This window comes from Phyllostomus hastatus, unplaced genomic scaffold (assembly GCF_019186645.2).
Source record: "Phyllostomus hastatus isolate PE091 unplaced genomic scaffold, TTU_PhHast_1.1 phas_contig_210, whole genome shotgun sequence".
Classification (NCBI taxonomy): domain Eukaryota; kingdom Metazoa; phylum Chordata; class Mammalia; order Chiroptera; family Phyllostomidae; genus Phyllostomus; species Phyllostomus hastatus.
In genome coordinates, this window is record NW_025333737.1 from 1,148,619 (window position 1) to 1,168,746 (window position 20,128).

The following is a 20,128-nucleotide window of genomic DNA, read 5'->3' on the forward strand; positions in this document are numbered from 1 at the left end:
AAAATTCCAGCCATTGTTAATACAAAGAGAACGGTTTGTGCAACATCAATGTGACCTCGCAGCCAAGGAGAGTGGACTGAAATGCTCATGTGTGAACAATGACAACCTCACTGTACTCGTCAATGGGGGTGGTAGACGCCCTTGAATGAGCATGTGTATTGTGTGGACGTCACATTCAAAATGACTGAGCAAGTAGAGCAAAGAATCTGCCTCAAATTTTGTGTTAAGCTTGAACATTCCTCCTTGGAAACTATTCAGATGATTCCGAAGGCGGAAGCTATGGGCAACTGGTGATTGGCAGTTTCTTCATGACAACATGCCAGCTGATGATTTATGTCTTGTGCAGAGTTTTTGGTGAAACATCAAATCACCCAGGTGACTCAGGCCACCCTGTCCCCCGCCCAGACTTGGTGCCCTGCAACTTTCGGCTTTTCCCAAAACTAAAATCACCTTTGAAAGGGAAGAGATTTCAGACTGTTGATGAGATTCAGGAAAATACAATGGGGCAGCTGATGGTGAGTGGGAGAACTGTGTGAAGTCCCAAGGTGCCTACTTTGAAAGGGACCAAGGTGGTGTCATTGTCCTTTGTACAATGTTTCTTGTATCTTCTTCAATAAATTTCTCTATTTTTCATAGTATATGGCTGGATACTTTCTGGATAGACCTTGTATATTAATAAATCATCTTCCAAATTACCTAGGCTTATCATTTCAGTTTGCAGAAATTTGAAGCCTACAAAAGTTGTGATTTATCCAAGCACACCCAACTAATTTGTGACACAGCCAGAGCTAGAATCCATGTCTTTGGTTTAGTTCAGGCTCCTCCTTATACATTATTTTGCCTCCTCCTTTATAGGGAGGATGTGGAGTGGAGAAACTTTAAGACAGCAAAATAGGAGCCAGCTGACAACTGAAAATCAATCAAGTCAGATAAATTGCCTCTGAAGTGGTATTTATAAGTCAGGATGCTTCAGTCTGAAAGCCAGACTTCTATTCACTGAGTATTGATTTCTGCACTTTTCAGGAATGCAGTGACTGTGCAGGGCAGAGGTCCGTCTCAGCTCTCCCTGCTGTGAGCACCATTTGACTCAGTGTTGTGAGCACGTTCTTTCCCTGCTTTTAACCTGGTGGGAGACAAAATTTCACTTGCCACATCTTCTCCAGGAACTGAACACAGAAGTGCCTCTCAGACTGAGATAAGGAGACAAGCCATCCAGGCTTTAGGGATAGAAGGACTGAGTTTGAGCCTATAGCGTGATATGAGGGTCCTTGCAAAGGGCTCTGTGCCTACCACCACCCAACAACAGCAACACAACAGACTCTGGGGGAGTATCTGACCTTCTAGGGACAGTAAATGACTTCTTTGGGTCAAGCTTTGCCCCGTCGCTCTGGCTTGCCTGCCCATGACCTTAAGAGAACTCCTTTACCTCCTTGAGCTTCTCTGGTTGGCATTGCTCATCCCAGGGGCTAAGACACTGGCACAGTGGCTTTCCCCACCCCAGACCTCAGGTCAGGGCACGGTTAAAGGAGGACAGTGGAGCCTGAAGAACTGGAGTGCCACAAATCCCCGCTGCTGCCCTGGTCTAGAACAACACTGCTATTTGTTCCCCATAGCAGCTCATCAGACATTGTTTTCTTGCCCTGACTGGTGTTGCTCAGTGGGATGGGTGTTATCCTGCAAACTGGAAGGTCAATGGTTCCATTCCTGGTCAGGGCACATGCCTGGGTTTCAGGCCAGGTTTTTGGTTGGGGTCGTGCGAGAGGCAACCGATCGAGGTTTGTCTCACACATCCATGTTTCTTTCCCTCTTTTTTTCTCTCCCTTCCCTCCTCTCTGATAAATAAGATCTTTAATAATAAACATCATTTTCTTCAGGGAGAGAAACAGAGGGTACGGTATATCCTAGGACAGCTGTAGCAGCATTTCCTTGACATATATGAAATTTGTAAAATTCATATTCATATATGTATTTGGAGTCTAGGGGGAAAGTTGGATCTCCATTCTCTATAGTGGGGAGTGAGTAGATAATGCCTAAAAGTAAAAAGTTAAGAAATACCAATTCAAGCTTATTACTTCAAGATATGGCAATAAATGCCAAAATAATCAGCTACAATTGGTGAGAGTGGTTTTTTGGGGGAGGGAGAAATGGTCAGAGGGAGCATAAGCAGATGTTCTTTGTAATAAACCTTGGTAACAAATTCTGCAAGACTGTAAAATTTCATGAGCACTAAAACTAAAAGCATTACAGTTGCAGGGGATTCAACTGACCTCAGAGCAAAAACATTGGGGAAAAACATTACATTGTTGCTGACATGTACTATGTAGTTAGGCCTATGGTGGTTGCGTCTGTACTGAATATGTACAGACATTTTTTCTTGTCATTATTCCCTCAACAACACAGTATAACAACTATTTACATAGCATTTACATTTTTAAAAAGATTTTATTTCTTTTCTTTTTAGAGAGAGGGGAAGGGAAGGAGAAAGAGAGGGAGAGAAACATCAATGTGTGGTTGTTTCTCACATGGCCCCCACTGGGGACCTGGCCTGCAACCCAGGCACATGCCCTGGCTAGGAATTGAACCGTGACCCTTTGGTCTGCAGCCGGCACTCAGTCCACTGAGGGGACACATCAGCAAGGGGACATTTACATTGTATTATGTATTATAAGTAATCTAACTTAAAGATTCTTCTATTAGTCTGAGAGAGAGAGAGAGAGAGAGAGAGAGAGAGAGAGAGAGAGAGAGAAACGTTGATTTGTTGTTTTACTTATTTATGCATTCATTGGTTGCTTCTTGTATGTGCCCTGACTGGGAATTGAACCTGTAATCTTGCCATATTGGGATGACACTCCAACCAACTGAGCTACACTGTCAGGACTATAAGTAACCTAGAGATGATTTAAAACATATGGAAGGAAATGCATAGGTTATATGCAAATTCTACATAACTTTATATAAGGGACTTGAGCATCTTTGAATTTCAGTATTCGTGGGAAGTCCTGAAACCAATCCCATGCAGATACTGAGGAACCATTGCAATTGTGTAACTAGCTATTTAACGTACACATCTTTAATTCCACATCTGGAATGCAAACTCCCAGCAGCCTGGGTCTAGTCAGTTCTCCTCTGTACCTTGGCACCCTGGCAACAACTGCACCTGAAGGTGTGCATTAAACTTTTGTAGAAGGAAATGTTTAAGGGCTATATAAGTTTTGGAAAGATTTCCTACACTGAATAGGAGTTTGGACAAGAAAATCTCCAATGTACCTGCCAGTTCCATGATTTTTTAAAATGTTTTTAAAGATTTTATTTATGTGGCCCAGGCTGGCATAGCTCAGTGGATTGAGTGTGGGCTGCAAACCAAAGTGTTGCAGGTTCGATTCCCAGTCAGGGTACATGCCTGGGTTGCAGGCCATGACCTCCAGCAACCGCACATTGATGTTTCTCTCTCTCTCTCTCTCTCTCTCTCTCTCTTCTCCCTCCCTTCCCTCTCTAAAAATAAATAAATAAAATCTTTAAAAAATAAAAAAAATGTTTAAAAAATATTTTATTTATTCATTCCTAGAGAGAGGAGAAGGGAAGGAGAAAGAGAGGGAGAGAAACACTATATGGTTGCCTCTCATGCATTCCCATCTGGGGACCTGGTCCGCAACCCAGGCACACGCCCTGACCGTGAATCGAACCAGAGACCCTCCAATTTGCAAGCCTGTGCTCAATCCACTGAGCTACACCAGCCAGGGCAGTTCCACGATTTTAATCTATTTTCCTATTCCTCTCACCCTCTTGCTTCAGTCCAAATTCATGTTTTTCTTTTATGCTTAAATTCTTGGATAAATAGTCAATTCCCATTGCCTTCATTGTCTTGTTAACATTCTTGGCAACCTGGAAGCTTCCTCTTCCATTATTTTTCTGAAACTGCTATCTTAAGTCAGGGAATTCTTTCTTCTTAAGCTTGTGTCCTTTCTCAGTCTTCCCCAACCTTTTGTGTCATCTAGCATCTTTTCATGAAGCTCTTCCTTCCTGTATTCCTTTTCCGATCTGTCCAGCTGTTCTTTCCCAGGTTTTTTCTGGCTTCCTCCTATCCTAGACTGTGTGTGCCTCAAGCCTTTCTTACCTACTTTTCTGTTACTCTTTCCTCTGTGAACTGACTCTTTCTCCTGACTTTAGTAACATTTTGGTCTGATAATTCAACCCCTCATCTCAGATCCTAGACTGCCACTTGTGTATTTTTAGCTAGAGGACGTCTTCATGTGTATGACCTGCAGTCACCTCCAAGTCCAATTTTAAACTCAAACGATGAGCAGACTGGTTTGACTGCAATGAGTGGTCCATAACCGCGGCAGCTAATATTTTCTGTTCAGATCTATTCCCGGCTTGGTCATTTTTCTACTCAGTTGGGCTTTATCAGACTAACTTACACAAGCTATTTTTGACTAGTAAAGGAACCTTAATGGAAAGTCTTAATTCTTTAGGTTTTAATTCCTTGATGTTAAATTATTTCATTTGCACAAATGGTTTCCAGCTTAAAAGGGAAAAAGAAGCCTCGAAATCATTGTCAGATAGGTCCAAATTTGGCAAAATGTCAAAACTCTGCTTGGAATTCAAGACCAGCTTTAATTTGGCTCAAATTTTGCCATCCAACATCATCTGTGCTTCTTTGCATGAAAATAGAAAATGATACGTCAATAGGGTTAAGAATGTGAGCTCCAGGATCATCACTTTACTGCCTGTGGAGCCTTGAGAAAGTGGCTCAGCTTCTCTGAGCATCAGTGTCTTTACCTATAAAATTAGGCTAATAATAACACCTACCTCATTGGATTTTTATGACAATTAAATGAATTAATGTATATAAAGTTGTTAGAGAGAACCTGACATATATTTCATGTAATTAATTGTGTGACCTAAGGCAGGTTACTCCACCTTTCTGAACCTGGGGTTCTCCTTAGTAAAATGGGGATAATAATAATACCTATCTTGTTAGGTTATTTTGAGGGTTGCATTAGCTTATTTATTTATTAAGTTTTTTAAAAGATTTTTTAATTTAGCTTTAGAGAAAAGGGGAGGGAGGGAGAAAGAGAGGGAGAGAAACATCAATGTATGGTTGCTTCTCACACACCCCCTACTGGGGACGTGGCCCACAACCCAGACATGTGCCTTGTCTGGGAATCAAACCAGCAACCCTTTGTTTCACAGACCAGCACTTAATCCACTGAGCCACACCAGCCAGGGCTATTTAGTAATTTTTTTAAAAGATTTTATTTATTTATTTAGGGAGGGAAGGGAGCGGGGCGGAGAGAGAGAGAGAGAGAAACATCAATGTGCGGTTGCTGGGGGTTATGGACTGCAACCCAGGCATATACTCTGACTGGGAATTGAACCTGGGACACTTTGGTTCCCAGCCCGCGCTCAATCCACTGAGCTACACCAGCCAGGGCTTAATTTTTTTATTTTTAAATAATTATAGGCTTACATGCAAGTTACCAAAATGGCACAGAGAGCATAAAGATAAATATATGGGTCAATGGGGTAGAGTTGAGAGTCCAGAAACAAAAAATAGTCAGTTAATTTTTGACAAAGGACCAAGACGATTCAAGAGAGCAGAATACTTGTTAACCAGTGGTGCTGGGACAACTAGATATCCACAGGCAAAAGATAGAATTTGGAGCCCTCATACCACACACAAAAATTAACACAATGTGAATCATAGACCTACATGTAAGAGCTAAAACTATCAAACTCTTACAAGAAAACATTGGAGTACATCTTGTGACGTGGCTTACATCCTGCTTTCTAAGATTTGGCACTAAAATCACAAGCAATAGAAGAGAAAATATGCAAAGTTGGGCTTTATCCAAATTAAAAACTATTGTGCTTCAAAGAACACCATCAAGAAAGTGAAATGATAACTCAAAGAATGGGAGAAAATATTTATATATATTGTATATATGACAGGGGACTTGTATCTAAAATATATAAAGAACTCCTACAACTCAATAAAAAGACAACCCAATTTTAAAATAAACAAAAGATCTGAAAAGACATTTCTCCAAAGAAGTTATATAATGCTACAATAAGGATGAACCTCAAGAACATTATGCTAAGTAAAATAAGCAAGTCACAAAAGACCACACTATTCTACACTACCATTTATATGAAATGTTCAGATCAGGCAGATATATAGAAACAGAAAATAGATTAGTGGTTGCCTAGGGCTGAGGTGTAGGTGGTGGGAGGATATGGGGAGTGCTGATGGGAACAGAGCGTCTTTCAGGGATGAGAAAGCATTATCCCTGTAGCATTATAGCTCCCATTGTAGCATTATATAACTTCTTTGGAGAAATGTCTTTTCAGATCTTTTGTTTATTTTAAAATTGGGTTGTCCCTGGCTGGCGTAGCTCAGTGGATTGAGCTCGGGCTGGGAACCAAAGTGTCCCAGGTTCGATTCCCAGCCAGGGTACATTCCTGGGTTGCAGGCCATAACTCCCAGCAACCGCACATTGATCTCTCTCTCTCTCTCTCTTTCTCTCTCCCACTCCCTCCCTTCCCTCCCTAAAAATAAATAAATAAAATATTTAAAAAAATAAAATTGGGTTGTCTTTTTATTGAGTTGTAGGAGTTCTTTATATATTTTAGATACAAGTCCCCTGTCATATATACAATATCTGTAACTAGATAGTGATGATAATTGCATGACTCTGTAAATCATGGGATTGTATACTTTAAACAGGTAAAAATTTTTTGTATGCCCTGAATAGGAATCTAACCGACCACCTTTCACTTTGTGTGAACAATGCTCAAGCAACTGAGTCACATCTGTCAAGGCTAAACAGGTAAACTTTATGGAGTGCATATTACATTTCAAAAATGCTATTTAGAAAACAATACAGTTCTTGTGTATCTTTCACCCACTTGAGAACCTTTTTAAAAAAGATTTTATTTATTCATTTTTAGAGAGGGGGAAGGGAGAGAGAAAGAGAGGGAGAGAAACATTGATGTGCAAGAGATACAGGGATCAGTTGTCTCTTGAGTGCCCCCAACTGGGGACCTGGCCCACAACCCAGGTATGTGGCCTGACTGGGAATTGAACCGTAGACGTTTCATTCAGTCTGCAGGCCAGCACTTGATCCACTGAGCCACACCAGCCAGGGTGAGAACTTCTTACATAGCAATAGTAGGACAATCAAAACCAGGAAATTGACATTATTGTTGACATTATTACAAATCGACATTAATAGTACAATACTTTTATGAAGCTGTAGTCAATATTAGGATTTTACCAGGGTTTAGAACAATAACTGGTACACAGGGAACAAGTCTTCACTACACTGATGATGATGATGATGATGATGGACATAATAATGATGATTCTGGACTTTTTACTGAAGCCAGGTTGATGGGCTGGCTCTTTTTAGAGCACACCATGTTTCTCCTTCTAAACTCTAACTCTAAGAGCATTTGAGATACTGCTCCCAGCATGTCATCAGTTTGGCTTAAACTCATAGAAATTCTCCATTAATTAATTAATTAATCAATTAATTAACAAACTCTTATTCTAGCAGCTCCCTGCAATTCCTTCTTCCTTTCTCTTCCTTTACCCCATTAAATCCTTCACATCCATCTATCTCCATCAAACCTTCAATAATCTTCCTTTCCCTTCCTCAGAGTGTATGATCCTCCCCAACAGCACCACTTGCCTAAACTCTCCTTGGCATTTTTCTCTGATTATTTCTCCTTTTAGTCCTAAATTCCCAACTAGATTGAGAGAAGATAGTGGTTACAATTGCCCTGTATCCTCCACAATAAACTGGGTGTGAGTTCAAATAAACTCATCTGTTATGGTAAGTCAGCTTGAAAATTGTTACCGAAGGATGAAGCAAGAAGGATGGGAAATGAAACAAGGGTAGCAGGAGGTGGAGAGCAATTCAGACAGCAAGACATAGGCAGTGCCTGAAGGAGTTAAAAAACATTTATAGGGGGTCCACTATACACTCCATAGTGTAATCACTGCAGAGAAAGAGGAATGGAGAGAGAGAGGGGGAAAAGTCACCTAGGGATGTTCTTCCCATGGCCTCTTATTTTTCTAGGTTCATTGACTAAACTAGTCCTTGACTTCCAAGCAAGGTTAAATGCCCTCCCCCTAAACTCCCATAACAATGCATCTAAGAACATGGTCTACCTCCTCATTACCTTGTAAGCTCAGTGAGGTTATTCCCCACTCCCCACCCCCGCCCCTGCTATATTCCCAATAATACATAATAGGTACTCAGTAAATGATGGTTGAGGTCCTGGCAGGGTAGCTCATTTGGTTAGTGCATCATCCCAATATCCCAAGATTGTGGTTTGATCTCTGGTCGGGGAACATACAAGAAGCAACCAATGAAAGTATAAATAAGTTAAACAACAAATCTCTCTTTCATTCTCTCTTTCTCTCTCCCAAAAACATCAGTGAAAAAATAAAATAAATGATGGTTGAATAAATGAAAGCATAAGTGAACAAAGGACTGGTTGACTCGGAACTAGTACTGCACCTCAAGTCTACATTATGAGACTAGACAGAGAATAATAGGCAAATTTTGACAAATTTATCAAAACTCTGGAAGCTTGTGTCTGCAGCGGTTCCAAGCCAGTCGCAGATAAAACGATGAGGCCTGTCTGAGGGCCCAGAAGCACCCTCAGAAACGCGGGAGGCGGGACTTGTGCCTACTCCGACCACGCCCCCTTGCCTTCAAATAATTCCGCCCATAGGCCCGCCCCCTCTGGCCCGATAAGCAGCTCTAATTGGTAAGCTCTCTAATCTGTCTGAGTACATCAACGCCTATTGGGTCAACTGCTGAAACTGGGTTGCGCACTTCCCAGTGTTGGCAACGCGGCGCGGACGTAGGCCTGCCGCCATTGCCCTGACTGCGAGTTGACGTCTGTGCGAGGGGCTGTGGAGGTATGTGCCAGACTTTAAGGGGCAACGGGAGGCCTGGTGGGGTCAAGCTGAGCGGCCGGAGGAGTTAGCCTGGGCTGTGCTCACTCTACGGGTGGAAGGGCTGCAGGACGGGGGTCTCGACGCGTTGCTGCTGCTCCTGTTGTGGGCCCGGGCCCTGTTGCTTGTTAATTCTTTTCTTCCGCCTATCCGCCCCCCCCCCGCCCCCCCCAGATTCTCCGGGCATGGCCGGAGTATTTCCTTACCGAGGGCCGGGTAATCCGGTGCCCGGCCCTCTAGCCCCGCTGCCGGACTACATGTCGGAGGAGAAGCTGCAGGAGAAAGGTGAAGAAAGCGTGCGGGAGCGTTGTCTGCGGGCCCCGAGAAGTGGGGATGGGGATGGGTGTGCGCGCGCGTGCTGCGGGTTTGAACCTTTTTTCCCTCTGTTTTGGCAAGTGTCAAAACATTAGGTGTTAGCGCACTTATTAGGCACCCCCTCCCAATTTTTTTTCACCCAATCAGGTCTTTAAAAACGTCTACTATTTGCAGACATTGATTCAAACAATGGAGATACAGTAGTAATGGCAGACAAAACGCCTGCCCTTACATGGGTTTGAAACGCTATGAAGGAGATAGACAATAAAAAAGCTTACCTGTAATGTACTTGGGCAAGGAAAACATGCAAATTTGTGAAGAGTTAAAAATAATCTGTAACGTGAATGTGATGAAAGGAAAAATAAAGAATAGCGAGATGACAAGAGAATTAGCCGGAGCACTCCTGCTGGATGCCAGACCCTCTTATGCATCCTAACAGACAGGCCCTTACCCTAGGGCAGTGATTTTCAACCTCTTTGTTTTTTTTATTTAAAAAATTTTTAGAGAGAAACATTGATTTCTCATTTCACTTATTTATGCATTCGTTGGTTGCTGTTTGTATGTGCTCTGACCAGGGATTGAAATTGGGCATATTGGGCAACCCTCTTGTCAGCTCAGCTAGCCAGCCTGGACTCAACCTTTTTCTTCTCATGGCACACATTGATTATTAAAATTCTGTGGCTCACCAAAAAACACATTTTTTGCCAATCTGAGAGAATAAATAGGTATAATTTTGATTCCTTCACACCAGACGGTTATGTTGGCTGTTGTCATTTTTTTTACGTGACAATCTAAGGGAAAAGAGGTCCATGCCCTTGACTGAATAGCCAGGTGTTACACCTTTGAAAAGTCCTTGTAGCACACTGGTTGAAAATCGCTGCTGTAGGTCAAGAGTTGGAGATGATTAGATTAAGGGTGTGCAGTCCTTTAAACTGAGGTATCTTTGTAGCCCGAAAATGGCAGCAATTGCAGGCCAAGCGCTATGCAGAAAAGCGGAAGTTTGGATTTGTGGATGCTCAGAAGGAAGACATGCCCCCAGAACACGTCAGGAAGATCATTCGAGACCATGGAGACATGACCAACAGGAAGTTTCGCCATGACAAAAGGGTCTACTTGGGGTAAAGAACATCCTGGGATTATTTCATTTGGAGTTTGGCCTGTTTCCTTTCTCCCTGTTTCATAAGGTGTAGTCCTGGATAGCTGCTGTATCATTTTGGGACTTTAATCTTGGTGGTTCAGCCTATGTTGGTGGTTATAAGAAAAAGGAGAAAACCATTAGGATTCTGTGATAATTCCAGATCTTCCTGTATGTTCTTTTTCACCCTGATTTTACTTCCTCACCTGGGACTGGAGCTTTATTTGTCCTATTGGTGCTACGATAAAATGTCCTTATCTTTGAAAGGGTTGAGGCCCATAGCAGGACACTTTGTGCATTATTCTTGCCCGTAGCTCCTCAGTGACAGGAATTCTGAGGCTCAAGAGTAGTTAACTCCTGAGGTATCTATACTCTTTCTATGAGCCAAAGCTGAGTGAGTACAGATACAAATACTTTAGCAGATCCCTTTTCCATCTGGACACAAAAATGTTAACCAGTTAATTATGAACACCAATTTGTTAACCACTAAGACAGCCTTGGAAGTTTTGTTTTAGTTCAAAACTATTTCTTAAAAACTGTGCTACGTACTAGGGATATAGTGGTAAACAGGAAGTAATGGCCTTTCTGGAACTTTTAGTCTAGTGGCATGACAGACATGAGACAAATGGTTATAATAAAGTATGATGAGTATTTTATTATTTATGGGAAAACTCAGAGAGAATAGGAATTGAGACAGCCTAAAAGCTATATTTAGAGGGACAGCTAGCGGGACTGAAACCCAGTATTGTGGGACTGTGAAGTTTAAGAAGAGTAGCACAATTGGAGAGGGGGGAAGCAGAGTTCCAGGTCATGGAAGGCCTGTGTACTAAGTTTTTAAGGTAGGGTCTTCTGTGGAATATGGTACTGTGATACCATGTGGCTTCTCTGAATGGGACAGGTAGCAGAACACCTTGTGACTTGTAATCACCTATCTTCCTAACGTTGCAGTGCTCTGAAGTACATGCCGCATGCGGTCCTCAAACTCCTGGAGAACATGCCTATGCCTTGGGAGCAGATTCGGGACGTGCCTGTGCTGTACCACATTACTGGAGCTATTTCCTTTGTCAATGAGATTCCCTGGGTCATTGAGCCTGTCTACATCTCCCAGTGGGGGTAAGAAGGGCAGGAATATGGTATGTGGTGGTGGTAGGGGGCAGTGGGTAGAAACCATTATGTGGCATATTGTTGGCTTCCAGGTCAATGTGGATTATGATGCGGCGAGAAAAAAGAGATAGGAGGCATTTCAAGAGAATGCGCTTTCCCCCTTTTGATGATGAGGAGCCGCCTTTGGACTACGCGGACAACATCCTAGATGTTGAGCCACTGGAGGCTATTCAGCTGGAACTGGACCCTGAGGAGGATGCCCCTGTGTTGGACTGGTTCTATGACCACCAGCCGTTGAGAGACAGCAGGAAGTGAGTGTGGTTGGACTTACCACTCCTGTGAGAGTTTTGGAAATCCAGGAGACCTGGGAGAGCAGTCGGTAGTGTGGCTTGGCTAGCTGGTACGCCTACCCGACATGGGTCTCTCTTTTTTCCCTAGGTATGTTAATGGCTCCACTTATCAGCGCTGGCAGTTCACACTGCCCATGATGTCCACTCTCTACCGCCTGGCCAATCAGCTTCTGACAGATTTGGTGGATGACAACTATTTCTATCTGTTTGATCTGAAAGCCTTCTTTACCTCCAAGGCACTCAATATGGCCATTCCTGGAGGCCCCAAATTTGAACCTCTTGTTCGAGATATCAATCTACAGTAAGTTGGAAAGAGTAGGGATTTTGGGTTGAATAAAATCTAATCTTGATCCTTAAGCTCTAACTAGTTTGTCCATCTTTGATTGTGTACCCTAGGGATGAAGACTGGAATGAATTCAACGATATTAACAAGATCATCATCCGGCAGCCTATCCGCACTGAATACAAGATTGCTTTCCCTTACCTGTACAACAACCTTCCACACCATGTCCACCTCACCTGGTAAGAGAGCTGGAACCACAGCTGGGGAAGGGAGAAGGCTGGCATTTAGGTTGGGCTGGGACAAGAGAATCTCGGCTAACTCTTGCTTCATTGTAGGTACCACACTCCTAATGTTGTATTCATCAAAACTGAGGATCCTGATTTGCCAGCGTTCTACTTTGATCCTTTGATCAACCCGATTTCCCACAGGCACTCAGTCAAGGTGAGAGGAAGGGACACATTTGACTTTCTGAGAGAAATTTTCTGACCTTGAACGAGGCGTTACTAGATTAAGAGTCCATCAAGAGGGAGTTATTGGTACAGTTTTGGTTTCTGTGATTGCCCATCTGGGCTTTATCATTATTCCTCCAGAACTCTTTAGTTCGTTCTGGTATATTTCTATTATGTTCTTTTTTCCCTTGAATTATTTTCTTGATATTTGATTCACCCTTTTAAAGCATACAATTCGGTGGTTTTTAGTGTATTCACAGAGTTGGACAACCATCAACTTTCAGGCAATTTTAGAACATTTTCATTTCCTCACAGAGAAACCTTGTACCTGTTAGCTGTCACTCTCCATTTCCTCTGAACCTCCCTTGCCTGGGCAAGTGTTAATCTAATTTATGTCTCTATATTTGCCTCTTCTGGATATTTCATAGAATTATACAATATGTGGTCTTCACTTTTTTCTTTTTTAAAAATTTTATGTTTTTAGAGAAAGGGGAAGGGAAGGAGAAAGAGAGGGAGAAAAACATCAGTGTGTGATTGCCTCATGTGTCCCCTACTGTGGACCTGGCCTGTAACCCTGGCATGTGCCCTGACTGGGAATTGAACCGGCAGCCCTTTAGTTCATAAGCTGGTGCTCAATCCAGTGTTCTTTCCAGTGAACCAGTGTTCTTTCTTTTCTTTCTTTTACAACATGTGGTTTTTTATGACTGGCTTCTTATGCACAGAATGTTGTTTTTTTTTTGATGTTCATCTGTGTTCTGTTATGTTCTTAACATGAACAGATCTGCCTCCCCAAGGCCAGTTTTTGGAGCTTGGGCAGGAGTTGAGAGCAGTGTTTACTTACAGTATTGGGCTCCTTTGGGAGGCCTTTGGTGGTGAGCCAGTTGGAGTGTGACTGGTGATGGTTGCTTTCCTGGTTGGCTCTGGCTTGTTTTCTTGGCCCCCTTTGCCCTGGCCCTTTAAGGTTTCTCTTGTCAGGCAGCCCAGTTTCCATGGCAGTTGTAGCCACTCTGCTTGGCCCCAGAGAGTTTCCCTTTCATCCCAGGTCTCTGCTCAGTTCAGCAAGAGCTGAGCCTTTGGGGATTCTTTTTTCAGAGCCAGGAACCGTTACCGGATGATGATGAGGAGTTTGAGCTCCCAGACTTTGTGGAGCCCTTCCTGAAGGACACACCTCTCTACACGGACAATACAGCCAATGGCATTGCCCTGCTCTGGGCCCCACGGCCCTTCAACCTACGCTCTGGTCGCACCCGCCGGGCCCTGGACATACCCCTTGTCAAGAACTGGTAAGGCTACCACCTAGGGAAGATGGTAGAGGATGTACAGGAGAAGACTCCAACTGGGTGGGTGTGCAGGCTCTATTACTGTGGCTGGAAGGAGAGGTGGGCCAATCTCTTCTGGGTTTGTTTTCCCAGGTATCGGGAGCATTGTCCTGCTGGGCAGCCTGTGAAAGTGAGGGTCTCTTACCAGAAGCTGCTTAAGTACTATGTGCTTAATGCTCTGAAGCACCGGCCCCCTAAAGCCCAAAAGAAGAGGTAAGGTACCTGCGGGCCCCTGCTCAGACTGCTTTTTATTCCCCCCCAAAATCAGCAGGCTAACACTCACTTTCCTCATTCCCACCCCAGGTATCTGTTCCGCTCCTTTAAAGCCACCAAATTCTTTCAGTCCACGAAGCTGGACTGGGTTGAAGTGGGGCTGCAAGTTTGCCGTCAGGGCTACAACATGCTCAACCTTCTCATTCACCGTAAAAATCTTAACTACCTTCACCTGGATTACAACTTCAACCTCAAGCCTGTCAAGACACTCACCACCAAGGTGCCTGCATTGGACCTTAAGGGTCTCCTGGGTAAAGGGATGGACTGATTTTGTTCTGGCCCCCAAAGAAGGCATACTTTCAGTTGGGACCATTGCTGATTTTTTTTTTTTTTCCTGTTCTTGCCATCTTCTCCAGGAAAGAAAGAAATCTCGTTTTGGGAATGCTTTCCACCTGTGTCGAGAAGTTCTGCGTTTAACTAAGCTGGTGGTGGACAGCCATGTGCAGTATCGATTGGGCAATGTGGATGCCTTCCAGGTAAGGCAGGCATGCACATCCCTAACCCCTACCCCAGGTGAAAGACCAGGTGAAGCCTGGGCTGATTGTGGAGATGGCTGTAGCTGAAAGCCAGGTGGGGCATTTGTGTTGCAGCTGGCAGATGGATTGCAGTATATCTTTGCCCACGTGGGGCAGCTGACGGGCATGTACCGGTATAAATACAAGTTGATGCGGCAGATTCGCATGTGCAAGGACCTGAAGCATCTCATCTACTACCGCTTCAACACGGTGGGACCCTGCCCGTGCACTCACTCTGTCAGAGCCATGTTATTTTACATCTAGTCAGGGTGCTTTCCAGGGACCTATTTGCATCATTACCGCCCTCACCTTGCGAATCTCAGTGGCCCTCCTCCCCTCAATAGTCCCTCCATCCCCAAGCTTACCTGTAGGTCTAAATAGGAAATTTTAGTTACTGGTTTCTGTCTTAAATTTTCTTATTTACCCCATTTTAGCTGTTGAGGTCCCAGATTTTTTCCTTTTTTCTCCCTTTGCTGTCATATGTTCTTCTGTCCCATCTCTGCCCAATCTGAATGAATTGCTAACTTGGATTCTTGACTTGTGCTTGGCATCATAGGGCCCTGTAGGGAAGGGCCCTGGCTGCGGCTTCTGGGCTGCTGGCTGGCGGGTCTGGCTGTTTTTCATGCGTGGCATCACCCCCTTGCTGGAGCGATGGCTGGGCAACCTCCTGGCCCGGCAGTTTGAAGGTGAGTGGTTTTTCCTGTGCCCAAGTTCTCCTGTTACATCTTTAAAAGTAGATTGTATGCGTGTTTTTCTGTCCCCTGCCCTTGTTTGAGACTGAGAATCCCTGCTGGATTGTCTCAAAGGCCCATTCTTTAATGAGTCAGACCTGCTATTCTGTTTCTTATTTTGTTATAACTGTGGTTAGTGAGGGGGTCCTAAAGGTAGAGACTCTTGTTAAAAGCAATGAATCTTTTTTCTTTTTTTGAGAATTTTTAAAAAGTATTTTGTTTGTTTATTTTCTAGAGAGGGGAAGGGAGGGAGGGAAGGAGAGAAACATTAATGTGTCATTGCGTCTCTTGGACCCCAACTGGGGACCTGGCCCACAACCCAGGCATGTGCCCTGATTGGGAATTGAACTGGTGAGCCTTTGGTTCACAGGCCAGAGCTCAATCCACTGAGCCATACCAACCACAGCTAAAAGCAATGAATCTTTTAATCATCTCACTTCTAGGCCGCCACTCCAAGGGGGTGGCGAAGACCGTAACAAAGCAGCGAGTGGAGTCACATTTTGACCTTGAGCTTCGGGCAGCTGTGATGCATGACATTCTGGACATGATGCCTGAGGGGATTAAGCAGAACAAGGCCAGGACAATTCTGCAGCACCTCAGTGAAGCCTGGCGCTGCTGGAAGGCCAACATTCCCTGGAAGGTTGGTATCTCCACAACTCTGAGGAGTCATGTACATCATCTTCCTGAGGGTAGGATTACCACTCCTGGATGCTTTCAGGGGGCCGTATGGCTCCCATCACTTTCTTTACTTTTAGACAAGGGAAGGGAGGGAGAAGGAGAGAGACATCAATGTGTGAGAGATACATTGATCCATTGCCTCACACGCTCCCAACTAGGGAGGGACCTGGCCTGCAACCCAGGCATGTGCCCTGACTAGGAATTGAGCTGGAGATCTTTTGGTTCACAGACTAGTGCTCAATCCAGTGAGCCACACTGGCCAGGGTTCCCATCACTTTCTCATTTTTCCCTTCACTTTTCTCATTGCCTTTTACACATTCAGGTCCCTGGACTGCCAACGCCCATAGAGAATATGATCCTTCGATATGTGAAGGCCAAGGCTGACTGGTGGACCAATACTGCCCACTACAACCGAGAACGCATCCGCCGTGGGGCCACTGTGGATAAGACTGTTTGCAAAAAGAACCTGGGCCGCCTCACCCGTCTCTACCTGAAGGCAGAACAGGAGCGGCAGCACAACTATCTAAAGGTTAGGCAGAGTGGGCTGGGCTGGGTTGAGGCGGATGGCAAGGGTGGACTGCAGAGTTGCGCCCATGCCTTGTGCTGGAGGGATTGGCTACAGTTGGAGGCTAATTATTATGTCCACCTTGCAGGATGGGCCTTACATCACAGCAGAGGAAGCAGTGGCAGTGTATACCACCACTGTGCATTGGCTGGAAAGCCGTAGGTTCTCACCCATCCCATTCCCCCCACTGTCCTATAAGCATGACACCAAGTTGCTCATCTTGGCCTTGGAGCGGCTGAAGGAAGCTTACAGGTGAGAAGTGGAGTGGTTAGGTTCCTGTGGGAAGGCGACGGAGAGAATGGCATCATTGTCAGAGTCCAAAGAAAGGTTTAGCCTCAGCCCCTTCTGGGGTTGGTTTTCTCTTGGTTCTCATTCACTCTCCTTTTGCCTCGTCAGTGTGAAGTCTCGGTTAAACCAGTCTCAGAGGGAGGAGCTCGGGCTGATTGAGCAAGCCTACGACAACCCACACGAGGCTTTGTCCCGCATCAAGCGTCACCTTCTCACACAGAGAGCCTTTAAAGAGGTGAATGGGGTGCCCCCTGAGTTTTATTTTGGCTCTGTTATTCATGGCACCCAGGTTGGCCAGTCGCCTCAGGTGATTGGTGGATTGGTGTGAGCCAGTTTCCCTGTCCCACAGGTGGGCATTGAGTTCATGGATCTCTATAGCCACCTGGTGCCAGTGTACGATGTGGAACCGCTGGAGAAGATCACTGATGCCTACCTGGACCAGTACCTGTGGTATGAAGCTGACAAGCGCCGCCTTTTCCCACCCTGGATCAAGCCTGCTGACACAGAACCACCTCCTCTGCTTGTTTACAAGTGGTGCCAAGGTAAACTTTTCGAGAATCACCCCTGAGGAAGAAAGGTGAATTGAGTTCCACATCAAAATTCTCATTTGGGCAGCATAATTCATTTAGTCTCTTGCTGCATGGTACCAAGGAAGTACGTGTTAACGTTAAACTGAACAAAGCTGACACTACTAGCCATCCACGGGACTGTACAGAGTGGCAGTGCAGTGGGGTTGTGCAATATGGTATCTACTGTGGGCACTCGTGCAGAAAGGGAATTTCTGACCTTCTGGGCACCTGTCTGGCTTACTCTTCAGGCATCAATAACCTACAGGATGTGTGGGAGACAAGTGAGGGTGAGTGCAATGTCATGCTGGAGTCACGCTTTGAGAAGATGTATGAAAAGATCGACTTGACCCTGCTTAACAGGCTGCTGCGACTCATTGTAGACCACAATATTGCTGACTACATGACAGCCAAGAACAATGTTGTCATCAACTATAAGGTGTGTCTTAGGGGCAGGGTAACGATGAATTGTAGGGGGTATTGTGCCTTGTCCACTGAGGGTGGGCCCAGGGGTTAAGAGTTGTGAGTCTCTCTTTCTAGGATATGAACCACACGAACTCATATGGGATCATCAGAGGCCTGCAGTTTGCCTCGTTCATCGTGCAGTACTATGGCCTGGTGATGGATTTGCTGGTGTTGGGATTACACCGGGCCAGTGAGATGGCTGGGCCGCCTCAGATGCCAAATGACTTTCTCAGTTTCCAGGACATAGCCACCGAGACTGCCCACCCAATTCGTCTCTTCTGCAGATACATTGATCGCATCCACATTTTCTTTAGGTGAGAGCTTGCCTGGATTCTTACCCCCCCCCACTTTTTTTTTTAATCCTCACCTGAAGACATGTTTATTAATTTTGGGGAGGGGGGATGGGAGAGAGAAATGTCAATGTGAGAGAAAGAAGAAGGCCATCTGTTATGCCCTGTGTGTGCCCAACTGGGGATTGAACCCACAATCTTTGGGTATACAGGACAATGCTCCAAACTGCTGAGCAGCCCGGCCAGGACTGGATTCTTATCCTTTGCAGGACATTGAGACATATACCCAGCCTCTGGAAGTGGCTCTTGTACCTTAATTGACTTTCTTCTGGGTTGGGGCTCCAAAATGGAATGAAGTCCTGTGAGTAGGATAGGGGTTTGGGGTGGGCTCCATTACTAGCTGTAGGTCTAATGAGGTCCTAGTGTCTTGGGGCCTCAGCAGTGCACCTTGCCTGTTGTAGGTTCACAGCAGATGAGGCTCGAGACCTGATTCAGCGTTACCTGACAGAGCACCCTGACCCCAACAATGAAAACATCGTTGGCTATAATAACAAGAAGTGCTGGCCCCGAGATGCCCGCATGCGCCTCATGAAGCATGATGTCAATTTGTGAGTCCAAGTGGGGGCTGTGGGAGCTGGAAGAACACCAGCCTGAGGGATTTGGAGATCAATTAGAGGGGATTTAAGAGGTGGTGCCCTAGGTACTCTTTCAGGATATCATTGCTCTGGCCTTTGAAGGGAAGTTTCTTCTAGGAGACTGATGTGACCAAATGTTTTCTGTGGGCAGGGGTCGGGCAGTATTCTGGGACATCAAGAACCGGCTGCCACGGTCAGTGACTACAGTTCAGTGGGAGAACAGCTTTGTGTCCGTGTACAGTAAGGACAACCCCAACCTGCTCTTCAACATGTGTGGCTTTGAGTGCCGCATTCTGCCTAAATGTCGCACCAGCTATGAGGAGTTCACCCACAAGGATGGGGTCTGGAACCTACAGAATGAGGTACAACTTGGGAAGGGGGCTAGATGTAGCATTGCTACCCCTGTGCCTCTGCGATAAATGGGGGTGAGGGATACCCACCAATTTTTCATTATTGACCAGCTGAGGCTTGTGGGTGGGCAGGGCATAGTGTGGTCAGAGTTGGTCCTTGCTCTTCTGGCAGTACTGGAGACAGGTTCACCTTGACCTTGTGGTTTAGGTTACTAAGGAGCGGACAGCCCAGTGTTTCCTGCGTGTGGATGATGAGTCAATGCAGCGCTTCCACAACCGCGTGCGTCAAATACTGATGGCCTCCGGCTCCACCACCTTCACCAAGGTACGTCAGACAGTCAGCACCAGCTTTCACCATGTCCTCTTTCCATCTCGAGTCTCTTTCAACTCTTCCCCTGGTTTGTTCTCCTTTTTTCCCAGTGTTGTCCACTGTACCGGTCACCATGCTTAGAGTGTCAAATCAGCTCGTAGTTATTTGTCTGAGAATTCCCTGTAGGGATTCTTCAGCCTATTTCTGTGTAGTTGTGATGATTCTAAATTAAGGCAAGAGTAGAAATTGGACTTTTATTTTTTAAAGATTTTATTTATTTATTTTTAGACAGAGGAGAAGGGAGGGAGAAAGAGAGGGAGAGCAACATCAATGTATGGTTGCTTCTCACTCGCCCTCTAATGGGGACCTGGCCTAAAACCCAGCCATGCACCCTAACTGGGAATTGAACCAGAAATCCTTTGGTTTGCAGGCCAGCACTCAATCCTCTGAGCCACACCAGCCAGGGTTAGAAGTTAGATTTTTAAATTTAAACAAACACCACTGATTTTGCATCTTTCCAAGGGCTAGTTATCCAA

General features: G+C 45.0%; 1 protein-coding gene across 1 annotated transcript in view; it reads left to right on the forward strand.

Moving 5' to 3' along the window:
• The first annotated feature begins 8,831 nt into the window (after nt 1-8,831).
• The window catches only part of PRPF8 (pre-mRNA processing factor 8), a 31,257-nt gene continuing 19,960 nt past the window's right edge, over nt 8,832-20,128 (forward strand). Inside the window, exons 1-24 of the mRNA XM_045836337.1 lie at nt 8,832-8,935; nt 9,146-9,256; nt 10,236-10,404; nt 11,370-11,534; nt 11,618-11,836; nt 11,964-12,176; nt 12,272-12,397; nt 12,494-12,599; nt 13,700-13,890; nt 14,020-14,139; nt 14,230-14,419; nt 14,556-14,675; nt 14,790-14,924; nt 15,271-15,400; nt 15,889-16,085; nt 16,446-16,652; nt 16,777-16,940; nt 17,085-17,211; nt 17,326-17,518; nt 17,794-17,981; nt 18,083-18,321; nt 18,759-18,905; nt 19,084-19,294; nt 19,491-19,607. Coding sequence (XP_045692293.1) covers nt 9,157-9,256; nt 10,236-10,404; nt 11,370-11,534; nt 11,618-11,836; nt 11,964-12,176; nt 12,272-12,397; nt 12,494-12,599; nt 13,700-13,890; nt 14,020-14,139; nt 14,230-14,419; nt 14,556-14,675; nt 14,790-14,924; nt 15,271-15,400; nt 15,889-16,085; nt 16,446-16,652; nt 16,777-16,940; nt 17,085-17,211; nt 17,326-17,518; nt 17,794-17,981; nt 18,083-18,321; nt 18,759-18,905; nt 19,084-19,294; nt 19,491-19,607 — 3,774 coding nt within the window. The 5' untranslated portion in view covers nt 8,832-8,935; nt 9,146-9,156. The remainder of the gene's footprint in view (nt 8,936-9,145; nt 9,257-10,235; nt 10,405-11,369; nt 11,535-11,617; nt 11,837-11,963; nt 12,177-12,271; nt 12,398-12,493; nt 12,600-13,699; nt 13,891-14,019; nt 14,140-14,229; nt 14,420-14,555; nt 14,676-14,789; nt 14,925-15,270; nt 15,401-15,888; nt 16,086-16,445; nt 16,653-16,776; nt 16,941-17,084; nt 17,212-17,325; nt 17,519-17,793; nt 17,982-18,082; nt 18,322-18,758; nt 18,906-19,083; nt 19,295-19,490; nt 19,608-20,128) is intronic.